Source organism: Anomaloglossus baeobatrachus, chromosome 7 (genome assembly GCF_048569485.1).
Source record: "Anomaloglossus baeobatrachus isolate aAnoBae1 chromosome 7, aAnoBae1.hap1, whole genome shotgun sequence".
Classification (NCBI taxonomy): domain Eukaryota; kingdom Metazoa; phylum Chordata; class Amphibia; order Anura; family Aromobatidae; genus Anomaloglossus; species Anomaloglossus baeobatrachus.
In genome coordinates, this window is record NC_134359.1 from 250278659 (window position 1) to 250293452 (window position 14794).

Genomic DNA, 14794 nt, shown 5'->3' on the forward strand with positions numbered 1-14794 from the left:
GCACGTCACCAGTAATCACATCACAATATATATATATGTTTATTAAAATACATAGGAAATGTGCCATCTTTAACTTTATGCCTTTTAGAAATCATTTATTTTTCAACTTGCTTAACTCTTCACAATAATATTTTGACCAGGGGTGTCCAAACTTTTGTATGCCACTTTATTCCATCATCACTCAGCGTTAAGTCGTGTATCTCTCTGGTTGAAAGTAATTCCTGAAATTATATCTATTGGCTGTGATAGCAAGATGTTGTTTTATGTCAGAGTAAATGTTATTTGGTGTTTTTATATGTTTTAATGGGTATAAAATCTATGCTTACTTTATGGGTCAATATTTTGCATTTAGAAAAAAAAATCACAGATATAAATCCATAAAGAGGGAGTTTATATAAAGCTAGGAGCTCTATGTTCGGATATAGAGCTTCAAATCCCATGCAGTGAAAGATTTAAAGGGATATTAACTTTTTTAGAAGTTACGGTATGCCCACTGATTCTGAGAACAAGAACCCCGAGTAAATGGAGCGGGGGCCTATCATGCACATTGCTGTTTCATTCACTCTTATCGGGGTGCGAAGGACCACCTGTCTCATCACTGCTAAAATTACCTTCTTGAACAGTGGACATCTTTAATAGGCAATTGATTGCTAAAAAAGGCAACTAGACTTCCGGCTCCTGCGCTGATCATGTAGGACACAGGACGCCTGAGCTCTGTCATTCCCTGCAGCTCTGACATATATACCGGACATCCCACCAGCCTCCCCCGCTCCATACCACCGGTGAGTGAAGTTGCTGAATGCAGGGATGTTCATGGGGAGCCGTGGAGATAATCACTTGAAACAGCGCGGTGAACTTCGCTCTCCCCCTCCCTCTCAAGATCTGGCAGCGTGATAAAGATGGCGCCGGAGCCTGCCCTGCACTAACATCAGATCTGTACACAGAGAGCAGGACACAGCTTACCTTGCACTCACTCCCCCAGCACTAAGCAGTTAACCGGCAGCAGAATAATAAATCTCCTGGAGTCCTGATAAGATATCAGCTGCAAACAACGCTACTGACAAGTTCTGCAAAGAGCAGAGTTAAAACGCCGGGAATCCCTGGGCCCTTCCCCCATCTTGTCCAGACCTGTGCTTAACAAGCAGGTGCTGAATCTCTAGGCATACAGAATCAGTGCAAAGCTCTGGAGAAAGTGAAAGAAGCTGAAGGAGGGAAGTTTAAACATACATCCCTGCAAAGTTTCAGGACAGTGAGAATTCATATAACTCTGGCAGGGGGGAGAAAGGGGTGAAAGTAAGAATAAACAAAAGGGGGAGCAGAATCAAGATTTGTCTGACAACCCACACTAAATCAGTGTCAAAACTTGCGTCCCTTCATTCACTATTTGATGGAAAGATACCTGCTGCGTAGCAGCTCCAAAACACAAAATCCTCATACATCCAGCGTACAGTGTGAAAAAAAGATTGTGACTGCCCATACAGAATTAAGTGTCCCTCGGTCACCTGAGAATACTCATCAGATGGAGATGGAGGATTCCACGGGGACCCCGGATGTATTCAAAACAGTGGAGGGTACGGATTATAAGCGTCTGGCTGATGAAGTCGCCAATCGTTTGCTACCTGACATCTCCGCTACAATTAAAGCATCAATAGCAAAAGCTCTCAGTGCCATACAGAACCAACTTGATGAGACGGTGGAACAGGTTGCGGCTATGGAAACCAAAATGTCGACGTTAGAGGAGGACTTCAGCTCTGACCACACTACAGTCATGCGTCTGGCCAAGGAGAATCTGATCCTGAGGGACCGTGTGGACGATCTGGAGAACCGCTCCAGAAGAAGCAATTTGCGCATTGTCGGCCTGCCTGAAACATACCCGGTTGGTGAGCTACGTACATTGTGTGAATCCACTATTCCTACAACCCTGGGAGTAGCAGGAAGGAGAAAAGTGGAAAGGGTGCACCGCATTGGTCCGCCAAGGAGAGGTGATGAGAGTGAAAATAACAGACGCCCAAGACAAGTCATAATGAAATACTTGGACTTCTCCGATAAACAGGAAATATTACAGGCATACAAGAAATTGAAACATCCCTTGGAGGTGAAAGGCTCGCGCATCTTGCTCTTCGAGGATTTTTCTGCGGAGGTCACACGGCAGCGGAGGGCATTCTCATACATATGCTCTGCCTTATTTAAGAGAAATATACGCTTCCAGTTAAAGTACCCGGCAACGTTGATTATCAGACATCAGGATGGATCCTACAATTCTTTCTCAAGTCCAAAGGAGGCAGAGGCCTTTATTGAGCGGATCAACAGTCCTCGTGACCTCAGGAATTCTCCAGGACAAGGGCGCAACGACTCACCGTACCAGAGAGTGACCAAAGGGAGCTCTGTGAAGCTCGCTACAGCTTCCCCGAAGGACCGGAGACAACAAAACAAGGAACTTAAGGGAACCTGAGACAAATAGACAAATGTCGGATGTATGAAGTTCAAGGTGGGACACCTGTTTTTGATTTAGGCTGGAGAAGCCGCAGTGGAAAAAGTTCAAGAAATCTGAGGCGGAGGAAAGGAAAGAGAACCTTTTTTTTTTTTTTTTTTTTTCTTCCTTCTCTCTTTCTTTGTAGGTGGGACACTCCTTTATATTGGTGAAATGCTATACAAGTATAAGGTTGACTGAGCTTGGAAGATGATCAGAAAAAAGTGAAGTCTGAGTATTATGGTATAGTTGGGGGGGGGAGGGGAGGGAGATGTTTGAAATGTTTGGGGATTTTGGATTCAAGTGAAGTAGCAGAGATTTTACACAGAGTTATTATTATTACTACTACTCTCGTTATTGCAAGTGAGCACTATGTTCAATTGTCTAATTGGTTGAATTTTTTTTTGGCAAAGGAGGGCAGCAAAAACATGGTAAACGAAAGGCAGGATTTCCATTTATTACATGCACTTTATGAGAATAGTCACCTGGAATGTTAAGGGGTTACGTTCCCCCCAAAAAAGAATTAAGATATTACGCCACCTTAATCGCCTCAAACCGGACATTGCGCTCCTTCAGGAAACTCATCTGGAAGGTTCAGACATGCAGAGGATGGGGAAATTGTGGGTTGGAGGAGTCTATGGGTCATCTTCAGTTAAAAGGAAAGCAGGGGTTATTACATTAGTAAGTAGGAGATTACAACATCAAGTCCTGGAAACATATGCGGACACGGAAGGTAGGGTTCAGATGGTCTCAGTGGAGATACCTGGAGGAATTTATAAAATCTTTAATATTTATGCCCCGAACGAAAACAACAAATCATTCTTTCAACGACTTGAGGCCAAAATTTTAGAACATGCCCATTTTAATCTAATAATTGGGGGGGATTTCAACTCGGTGGTATCTGTGCTAGAGGACAGGAAAAATGCTAAAGGCCCCCCAAATGTACCGCGCGGCCATGATAAAGTTATGCGTCCTCTGTTAAATGCCACGGCCTTATGGGATGCGTGGAGACTACTGCACCCTCAGGATAGGGAATTTACACACTATTCACATGCTAATAGCTCCTGGTCTCGCATTGACTACTTCCTTATTTCAGGGAACCTGGTACGTGCGCTCCACTCAGCTACTATCCAGGATTTGGTGATTTCTGACCATGCCCCGGTGGTGCTAGACCTAGCAAACATCTATCCCAGAGGAACGGACTATCTGTGGCGATATCCTTCCTTCCTTAAAGATAACGAAGATTTTTCCTTGAAATTAAAGGGATGGTGGACGGAATTTATGGTACATAATGATCAACATAAAGACACACCTATGTTATTATGGGATACGGCGAAGGCAGTATTACGGGGCAGAACGATAGCACATGTTTCCTATTTGAAGAAAAAGGCTCATCTTAAATTTACTGAAACCTCCCATAAATTGAGGGAAGCATATACTTCTTTTCAAAAGCATCCTGATAGGGACCATAGAGATAGATGGGTAATAGCCCAAAGAGCTTTTAATGAGTGGGCGGAAAAACGGGAACAAATGGCTAGGTCAATGCAAGAAGCTACATTACATCGCTTTGGAAATAAAGCAGGGAAAATACTGGCCAACTTAGCGAAAAATAGGACTATAACTCAGGGACCCATGCAAATAAAAATCAAAAGGGGGAGATACACAAAAACCCTAAGACAATAATTGAGACTTTAGGCACGTATTATAGAAACCTTTATTCGTCGGAAAAGGGAGACAAATTTCCTGATAATAATCTTTTATCTAAAGTGACACTACCTCGACTCACAGAAGAGCATCGCACTTTTCTGAATGCTAAAATTACGGGGGAAGAAGTATTGGGGACAATCAACTCCATGCATAATTATAAAGCCCCTGGCCCTGACGGATTTACGGGAGAATTCTATAAAACAGTAAAGGAAGAGATCTTACCTACATTACTAGAACTGTATAATAGCATACTAGACGGTAATGCGTCTTTCCAAAATAATAACCGGGCATATATAAAATTGATCCCTAAACAGGGGAAGGACCCGAAGGATCCGGGTTCGTATAGGCCCATATCACTTATCAACCTAGATATGAAGATAATGTCAAAGATTATGGCGAATCGTCTAGCTATAATTCTTCCCCAACTGATTTCCCCAGCACAGGCCGGTTTCATTCAGAAAAGATCAGGGACACTAAATATTAGAAAAGTTCTTCTTGTCCTGGATAGGGTTAACCTTCGGCCTCTGAAAGGAGAATCTCCCGCTTTGCTTACAATAGATGCCGAGAAAGCCTTTGACAATATTGAGTGGTCATGGCTTTATAGAGTTCTAGATGAAATGCGTTTTTCGGGGTCATTTTATACCTACATTAGAGAAATTTACACAAATCCGAAGGCTCAAGTTTACATTCCAGGATATCTGTCAGCCCCTTTTCCGTTACTGAAAGGAACCAGACAGGGTTGCCCCCTTTCCCCATTACTTTTTAATCTGGCTCTGGAACCATTGGTACGATTGTTATCTACACATAGCACCTTCCAGGGTATTTCTGTAAATAATAGACAAATTCAGTCAGCTTTTTTTGCAGATGACATTTTGCTTTTCCTTTCGAATCCAGCTCAGCAGGTCCCCGAGATTTTACAAATTTTGCGAGAGTTTGGAGCGTATTCAGGCTTCAAGATTAATGCGTCAAAGTGCGAGCTCCTATACCTGGGAGGGACAAATGTTCAAACACGGGAGCAGAACCCTTTTGAAGGAATTACAGTGGCTAAGTCATATATCACATACCTGGGAGTTAAAATAGGTAAGGTTCCGGCAACCCTTTATAGTCTAAACTATCCACCCCTTCTGAGCCAAATAGAGCAAGATCTTAAAAGATGGCACGACCTTCCATTGAACATAATTGGTAGAGTCCACCTAATTAAGATGATGTCGATATCAAAATTAATGTATCATCTTCAAACACTTCCCCTGCTTCTCAAGCATAAAGATATTGTCCAGCTAAATAGAGCTTTTTCACACTTCATTTGGAGGGGGAAACGCCCTCGTATAGGGCTTAAGAAGTTGATGGCATCTAAGGTTCATGGAGGTCTGAGTTTGCCGAACATTCGGGGTTACAATATAGCCTGTTTGACTAGATATATACTGGATTGGATTAAAGGCTCTAGGCATTATTCAGCGTTGGAGCTTGAGAGAGACTATGCACAACCTTGGGATCTGGTGGCATTGCTTCATACTAGGCAGGCTAATCTCCCAGTGAAAATCAAGCACTCTTCCTTATTTAAAGACACGATTGCAGCGTGGAAGGCGTTGAGGAAAAACTACAAACTTCCCCATAAAATATCCAAATACTTGCCTATATGGGGGAATCCAGAGTTTGTGCAGGGGACAAGCAATAAGCTGTTTGAAGAGTGGAAGGTGAGGGGTATAAGGACTGTTGCTCATCTCTTGCACACCTCAGAACCTAGATGGTTGAGTAGAGATGAAATTATAGCGCAGTATGGCCTGGGGCCTAACCAAGTAATCCAATATGACCAAGTGAGATATAGTATTATGACTCAGTTGCATGATGTGACCCAGGAGGTAGTATTTAACTCTTTTGATTGTCTGGTAAAGAACTCAATAACTTCATCATCTATCTCTTTTCTTTATGGAGCCATGCGTGATCTATTAATAGGACAGCACCCGGAAGGTTTATTTAAATCTTGGGAGAAACAATTTGAGGACCCGTCTATGGGGGTAAAAATTAGGGGAGGGTGGAATGCTCTTCGTAAATCAATTTTAAATGAGAATTGGCGAGAAACCCAATTTAGAATTATGCACAAGGCAATTTATGGTTTTAATCTCCCTCCATCAGCAACAAAGCCAGACAGGATTACGTATTGCCCTAAGTGTAAGAGTAGTGGAACTGATCTCCTTCACGGGTTGTGGTCCTGCCCCCATTTGAGTCCATTATGGTCACAGATCAAAAGTTGTATACAAAAGGTGTGGGGTCTTGAAGTTCGGCTCTCACCTGGGTTCGCTATTTTTCACCATTGGGAGGAGGGGAACGATACCAAAGGGAAGATGACTAACCCACCCAGACTTATACATGTGATACTTCTGGCAGCCAAGAGAGCGATACTAAAAAATTGGTTGGAGTCTAGGGTCTCCGCGATTGAAGAGATCTTGGGTCAGCTCATGCATCTTCTTGAAATAGAAGGATTGGATGCAGAAAGGAGGGCGGATAGAATACGACAGCACTTTAACAAATTGAAGAAATTCATACTGGCCTATTGTACTCGGGAGGAGATAGTCAGGATTATGTCACCTTTCAAAGACACAGTCTGGTATCATACTGAAAAATTGAAGGATACATTGGATGGCTTGGAGGTGGGGGAGGAAAGGCCGAAAGCTGACTAAAAGGAGAGGGGGAAATAACCGATTTGAGTGGGACTTCTTTATTATATGTCATTACCATGTTCACAAGGGTTCAATGGGGGGAATGATAAGAATGATGGGTTAAGGGGTCGCTGCTTTCCTTTGCTTTATCTTGCCATGTTACGGTTATTGATTTTAAAAATTGGTATGGAATTTGGGATGATCAAATATGACAATGTAATGTTGAATTTACAATGCTGAATTCGCTTATGCCAGTGTTATGTTATTGAAAAATTTGAATAAAAATATAGTTAAAAAAAAAAAAAAAAGGCAACTACCTGCCTGTTCTACCCGGCGCCGGAACAGAGCGGTCATTGACTTGTGACTCCCCTGGACTATCAGGTCGTCACAGGGTACTGCAAGCTCCTTCCCCTTAGTGCAGTATTCAAATCCCTCATGGTTCTGGGTCCCCATCTTACAGTGTTGCCTCCAACAGCAAATCAAATCCTATGAACATACTGCACTACACCCACCAGACACACCAGTGGGCGGCTTGAGCGGAATAGGGTCGCCCACCTAGGGGTCAGGATGGGAGGGTCAGGAGAGTGTCAGTGAAGTGAAGTGAAGGAGAAGGGAGTGAGGTGGAGGAAGCAGGCAGTGTCTGGGTTGCAGGCGGTGTCTGGGCCTAGAGGAGTCAGACCCCCAGTCGCAGGGGATTGAAGCGAGGTGCCTAGGACCTGTTAAGAGGATGGTCAGCAGCCTGGTCCTATCTACGGTCCGGGACCAAAGGCACGGCGGGGTACACGGACCCTAGGTTGGGGAAAAGCTTCAGGCAACCCAGCAATTAACCTGCGGAGAGCGGCGCCTTTATGGACTGTTCCCACTAGCTCCAGAATCGGGGCACTAGCGCAACGAGGGGGATAGGGCCTTACACATACGCAGCCCACAAGATCCCAAGCGTGAGCCCTGAGAGCAGGCTCCCACACTTAGCCACAGTGGGGAGCGGGGCCCGGCAAGTTCCAAACTACTGGGCCACTTCAGTAAATCATAACTTTGTGCCAGGAGGCAGGTCACAGAACACCAAGCAGCACTGCAGGGGACGGGACCCGGACGAGCTCCCCGTGAAAGGCAGCAGCACCTAGAGACTTGGTTTACCCGGTTGTCAGCATCTGCTTACTGGCTGAGTGAGTACATGAGTGATCTCCCAGTCACGGCACCCAGTATCATCTTCTAAACCTCCGGGGCATACCCCTACCCGTGGAGGGTAATAATACCTTGCTGTCCCAATCCATCACCCTGGGTACTCCCAACAATGGCAGTGGCGGTGCTCCTAATTACCGCACATCACGGGTGGCGTCACAAACTATCCCCTTTCACTGTAAATATCCCCTTTCACTTTACAGTGTGGCCCCAAGCTCCCGGGTCCGGAGACCCTCGAGCCATGAACGGACATTGCCCACAGATCCAAGCGGTTCGATCCGCTGCTGGGGCGGCACAGACTACTCTTGCCAGCGATTCAGCTGCCACATCAACAGAGCAGCTCTTCTTCCTGGCTGCTCTATCGGTGAAGCGTAACTGCCAGCATCATACTGATTGACAGCCGGCTCCCTGCAGTTAGGCAGCAGGGAGCTGGCTGTCAATCAACATGATGTCATAAGTCACGCCCCATCAACAGAGCAGAGCTGAACAGAAGTTGCTGCTCTGTCAACGTAACGTCAGCAGAAGCTGCAGAATTGTGATAGGAGAGGTCTGTGGATGGTCTGTGGTGGTGGAGATTAATACTGAGCACAACAGGGAGGTGGTTAGCAACTACCTGCCTGTTCTTAGGCACATTGTAAAAAAAAGAACTGGCTATACCCTTTAGGCTGTGCAAGCAGATTTGGTGCAGATTGTGGCCCAAATTTGCATGTCTATCTCTATGCCAGCTATGCCAGCAAAGTCAATGAGAATTCTGAAGTGCTGTGCGCACGTTCCTTATTTTTCGTTGCAGATAATATTGCGCAGCATGTCAGTTATTGGTGTATTTTTTCCCTGCGTTTTTTTTAACCCTTACACCCACTGACTTCATTAAGAAAAACACATGGCACAAAAACTCACCAAAAACATATGCATTTTTTGGTGCGTTTTTCAGCCAGAAGGTGCAGATTTGATGCAGAAATTTTCTGCACCAAAACAGCAATGTGTGCACATAGCCTTAAAGAAAACTGTCAACTGATTCATGCTACCCAAACTATGGGTAGCATGAATCAGAGCCTGGCTGCCAGATTGCCAACTATTATTTACTAATTTACTAAATGTAAACTGTTGTCATATGGATTGCACCAGGTAGACAATACCCCCCTTCGGCCAACATCATTTTGCATAAACACACTTGATCAAGGCCCATGGTAATAGTGTCATGCTACGTACGGGGAAGTACCAAGCGCATGGCAAAAGGGAAGGGAAACCCTGTGCCGAGGGAGAGGGAAGATGGAGACCGCTGACCAAACGTACTGCTGGTCCCTGGGGTCCCTCACCACCCTAGATAGGTTCTGCAACTATGCGCCGAGCCGGATACCTAACCTTAGCTATCCCTAATACTAGGCCTTAAATAGGGATCTGATGGGATGAGCTCTTCATCAACCTGTAACGCTGCCTGGATCCACAGACTCAGATGGGCTGTAATGGACAGGCTAGAGGGAAGCCACTCGCCAAGCAGGACCCCCAGAACCCTGAAACCCTTTAACCCCTATACAGGGATTTGGAATTACACAGGGCCCTGGAGACCACTACCTGTGGAAGGCTGCAGTCTGAGAGAGTAGTCGTCAGGCAGGGTCAAACCAGGAATTGTGGAACAGGGACAGATCGGCAGGCAAAGACGTAATCAGAAACAAGCAGAGATCAAAACCGGATCGGGCAGCGAGGTACAAAAACAGCAGGCAGGAGGGTAGTCAGGAAACAAGCGGTAATCAGCACACGAAATCACAGGACGAAACAGGAGCCAGAATTCTCAGATCTATCTCTGGCAGAGGTCAGCAGACAGGAGGGGAATTAAAAAGGGTGTGGTGTCTTCCCATAGGCTGTAGCTGAATGATGGTACCTCAGCTGGGAGACACCCGCCACCTACAGTCAGCCAGTGGTACTGCAGATCCCCAGGAAACCCAGACCAGTGGATGAACGGAGGCTGCGCCCACCGGCGCCACTGGCATCGACTCCTCTCCCATCACCAGCACCATCCACGGCAGGAACACTGCGTCGCCTGGCAATTGCAGCAGAAGTCAATGGAGCGGACTCCGGTGGTGACGTAACACAACCCCACTAAACAACTAAAGAAGACACAAGGGGGACAAGCATGAACTACTTATCATTAGATAACTCCAGTAGAAGTTCAGCAGAGCTTGCAGCAATGATACCACAACAGAGTACAAGACACCTGATTGCAACCTCGGCTTGAAGGAACTGAAAATATCACCAGCACCAGTCCCAGGAGAGAAGGGTATTTAAACACCAAGGGAATACCGTCAATGACCAGCTGGATGGAAGGCGAGCTCCTGCAGGGTCCAAAAGGGGGAGAGATGAATCCAGCAGGAAAGCTACCTATACCAATGAATACTGACAGCAGGAACAATAGAAAGTCAGGGATCCTTCTGTACAGACAAACACTGTGACCTTCTATGGCCAGAAACCACATGACTGTCTATCACACGTGACACACCCAAGACAGGTGGTCACATGACACAGCGATGGTATAGTTTCCCTGGTGTAGTCCATATGTCAATAGTTTACAATAGTTTGCAATAAATAAGCGCGTGATTTAAGGATTAAGTAATGCAATTGTGACGCCCGTGGACTATCAGGTCGTCACAGGGTACTGCACAAGCTGCCCATCCGTGCAGTATTCCGCCTCCCTCTTGGTTCTGGGTCCCTACTTAACTGGTGTTGCCTCCAACAGCAAATAAAATCCTAGAGACATCCTGCGCCACACCCACCTGACGCACCAGTGGACGGCTTGAGTGGAATAGAGTCGCCCATCTGGGGGGTCAGGGAGGGGAGATGAGGAGTGTAGAGAGTCGAGTCTGGCTGTGAGTGGAGATGGAGTTGGAAGTAGCCCTTGAGCTGAGAGGAACTCAGAGGAAGTCGGGAGTGGTGACTTCTGAAGTAAGTACCTAGGTTGCAGACGGTGGTCTGGGCCTAGAGGAGTCGGACCCCCGGTCGCAGGGGATTGTGACGAGGTGCTCAGACCTGTCGAGGAGGACGGCCGGTAGCCTAGTCTTATCACCGGTCTGGGACCGAAGGCATGACGGGGTACACGAACCCCAGGTCGGGGAGTAGCTTCAGGCAACCCGACAATTCACCTGAGGAGAACGGAGCCTTTATGATCCATTCCCACCTGCTCCAGAATCAGGGCATTAGCGCAAAGAGGGGGATAGGACTTTCCAACCAAAATGGTCCAGAAAATCCCAAGCGTGAGCCCTGAGAGCAAGCTCCCATACTTAGCCATAGTAGGGAGCGGGGCCCGGCTAGTTCCATGCTACCGGGCCATCAAGTTGAAGTCAAACTAAGTGCCAGGACGCAGGTCAAGGATCACCAGGCAGCACCACTTGGGGACGGGACCCGGACGTGCTCCCCTCAGTGGCAGCGGTACCCAGAGACTTGGTTTACCCGGTTGTCAGTGTCTGCCTATGAACTGAGCGAGTACAAGAGTGAGCCCTGCATCCCCACGTCACCCCCTCACCGAGTCCCGGGGAACCCCCTACTCGTGGAGCGTTACAACACCTTGCTGCCCCCGCTCCATCATCCCCGGGTACTCCCAATGGCATCGGTAGTACTCCAAATTACCACACACCACGGGTGGCGTCACGAACTATAACTCCCCTGTAAATACCCCCTTTTCATTCGAGTGGCCGCACGACCCCCGGGTCCGGAGACCCTCGAGCCACAGCTAACCCGGATCCGAGCAGCTCGGCTGCTTCCACGGGGGCGGTACACAATACTTTTCTGGAGGGTGATTCTTGAAGATTTAACCTATGGAGTATTGCAAGAACAATATAATGTAAATACTTTCACATTATCTTAATTTCTCTAATAATCTATCCATCGTCTATCTGTCTATCCGTCGTCTATCCATCTACCTACCTTATATTTAAAGCTCAATATAATTTTATAATGTATCTCATTTTTAATAAAACCATGAGGATACAGCTCTGTAATTTCTTACTGAAATATATTCAGGTTCTACAAGTTTTTGATCTTCCTTGGATTTTTGCTCTGCACCTTCTTACATGATGCAGAGGAGAATGTAATCATACCCAGCCATAGTGAAGTCTACTTCAATTTCAGAGAAAACTGCTAAACGTGTCATCTACAGTGGCAGTGATTTTGGAAATAGATCTTACCGTGTACATCAATAACCGTAAGGGCTCCTAAAGTTGCTCGCGCACCACCAGACAATTTTCCTCTGACCAGCTCCACTATCTCACTGATCTGCTTATTGCTTTTCTTCAAGAAATCCTGTGAAAATTCACGTAGAGAATGGCAATCGTAAAACTTATCTCCAGGAATATCGCAAACTGGTGTCTTTAAAGTGGCCAATTGTTTATTAGTCGAGATGAGGCCGATAGCCGTTGACAAATGTGCTCTGTTCAGTACCTTATATGCAATTCATGACAGACTAAATGATATAAAAATGAGCATAGTAACGGTAATAGCAGACACTGCGGGTCTGACTTACTGATAAAGTGCCCTCGGTAATAGCCTCTGATACTTCTTTAGTCCAATAAATTGAGGAAACGCATATAACGACTTGTCCAGGCCACTGAAGGACCCATTGCTTTCTCGGAACCTATGGGGACAGAAATGCCAGTGTTGTTTCACATAGAGATTGGAAGTCTAGAATTAGAATATCTCCTGATATTATACACTACCTATACATATACATTAGTGAAGAACTAGAAAAACTAAATGCCAATACAGAGGGAAAAGACAAACAAAGACAAGAAAGTCACTAGGCAATGGAATGGTCTTCCATAGGATATGACACGGTGGTTACACTCACTGCACTCCACTATGCCAACCAACGCCAACCAATTATGTCATATCCGGTCTGGGCACATAGCCAGCCTCCACTGTCACATCCGTTTCTTTCCTTATGTGACATGGCGGTTTACACTCAATGCGCTCCACAATGCCAACCAATGATGTCCTATCCGGTCACATGGTTGGATGTGACGTAGAACGCTGGGATTTTAAATAGCCATAGCTTTGTATACCCCTTAGCGCTTTTCCATAGCGGTGATTCCGCATATCCATACGTCTACATCTGTGAGCTACCATTGACCACCAATTTCGGTGAGAATATATTCTAATAAATGTTCCTCTTTGGTTTTTAGGCATTTAGTAATCCACATTTCGAACAACATCTTTATACTCTATACTGCATATGGTCATAAAAGGGATTCTTATTTCTACCGGTGGCCCTCCATGTACAAGATCCTCATCAAATATATATGTTATTTCTATGATTTTACATTTCATTTTTTTTGCCGGGGGGCATCTGAACATAAACCTCTATGGGGCCAGTGAAAAAAGGAAAAAACTCTATGTGAAAGGGGCCTAAGAAATTGGTAAAGAGGCACTGTCATCAAAGTTTTTATCCTCTTAATATATTACAATCACCATATTATACAGCACTGTGCACTTCAAATTGCTCATTTTGCCTTTTTAACTCATAAATTCTTCTCTTTTCTCTGCGCTATGTAGAAACAGGAAGTGTCTAGCCCCTGCATGTACCATTTCCCCCCTCAACCTCTGACCCAGCTGCTCCCTCCTACCCCTGTAAGGGACTTTTGTAGGGATGACTCATGCAGGGAAAAGAAACTTCCTATTTCTCCATAGAGCTTTGAAGGATTCCGTTAGTCAGTTTTTAATAACGTGATGTCATAGACCTAATGGAAAACAGAAGTATTAACTGGGTGGAAGGGCAAAATGAACAATTTTAAGATCACAGTGCTATATAATATGCTTATTGCAATGTATTAAGAGGATAAAAACTTTGATGGGAGTGGTTCTTTAATGTTTTCAGGCCTTCCAAATCTTGTAGGGCATGATAGACCTCAGGAGAACTGGTCAAAGCAAAGAACTGATGAGGAGTGTTACTAAATTTGGTGGACGCAGGTTGCATCCTTTACTTGGTAAAGCATCACTACAGTTTTTTTTTTATTGGACCACTGTAGTGGTGCTTTAAAACTAAGTCCCCTGAGACCTGTCTGATACTTACGTTTCCCCACTTTTATCCTTTTCCAGTGGCCCTTTGGTCTGTCTGCGCTGGAAAGTGACTAGCCAGCATCTCCAGTGTTTCATGGAGCGTGCCGGAGGTCACTCTTCAGTGAATCTCTATGGGAGCCTCATTCTGGCCTTGTTCTGGCTCTCATAGAGATGCATTAAGCACCTGTGACGTAGCTTTTGACTTCAGGCTGATCAGAAGCTATGGGCACAAGATGGCACCGTGGAACCGGCGCAGCGTCGATAAAGTATGAAAATAAGATGGCCCAAGGGGCTTGCACTACAGTGAGGGGGGGTGTAAAAAATGCATTTTTGCACTGGATGCTGATATTCATGAAGGGTATAAAATAAACAAGCACTCCAGAACTTTTTGGAGATTGTTGGATATCACAAGCTATGCATTTCTTATTCTCACTGCCCCCAAAAGTCTTAAATTGGAGATACTCCTGCTACAACAGCTTATACATACAAATTAGAAAAGGAAATTAGCCAGTAGGTTAGAGATTAAATTTACAGTGGCTAAACTGAATCATGACAATTACCAGCTATGGAGGTTTAAAGTAAGAAAGGTTACTGTCCAAAGATGACTTGTAGGAGGTCACTCCTATATAGAGATCAATAAGGAATGGTACGAATAGTTCAGACTGCAAAGAACCATTATAAGCTTAATAGTGGAGGATAATCAACTGATCCCCTTAAGACATGAGAACACTGTTAAAGG

The 14794-nt window shown here is 45.3% G+C and overlaps 1 protein-coding gene across 1 annotated transcript in view; it reads right to left on the reverse strand.

The window, feature by feature from the left end:
• DNAH3 (dynein axonemal heavy chain 3) overlaps positions 1–14794 on the reverse strand; it is a 594186-nt gene that overhangs the window by 315906 nt on the left and 263486 nt on the right. Inside the window, exons 26-27 of the mRNA XM_075319752.1 lie at positions 12524–12634; positions 12189–12303 (exon numbers count right to left, since the gene is read on the reverse strand). Of these exons, the coding sequence (XP_075175867.1) occupies positions 12189–12303; positions 12524–12634 (226 nt within the window). The remainder of the gene's footprint in view (positions 1–12188; positions 12304–12523; positions 12635–14794) is intronic.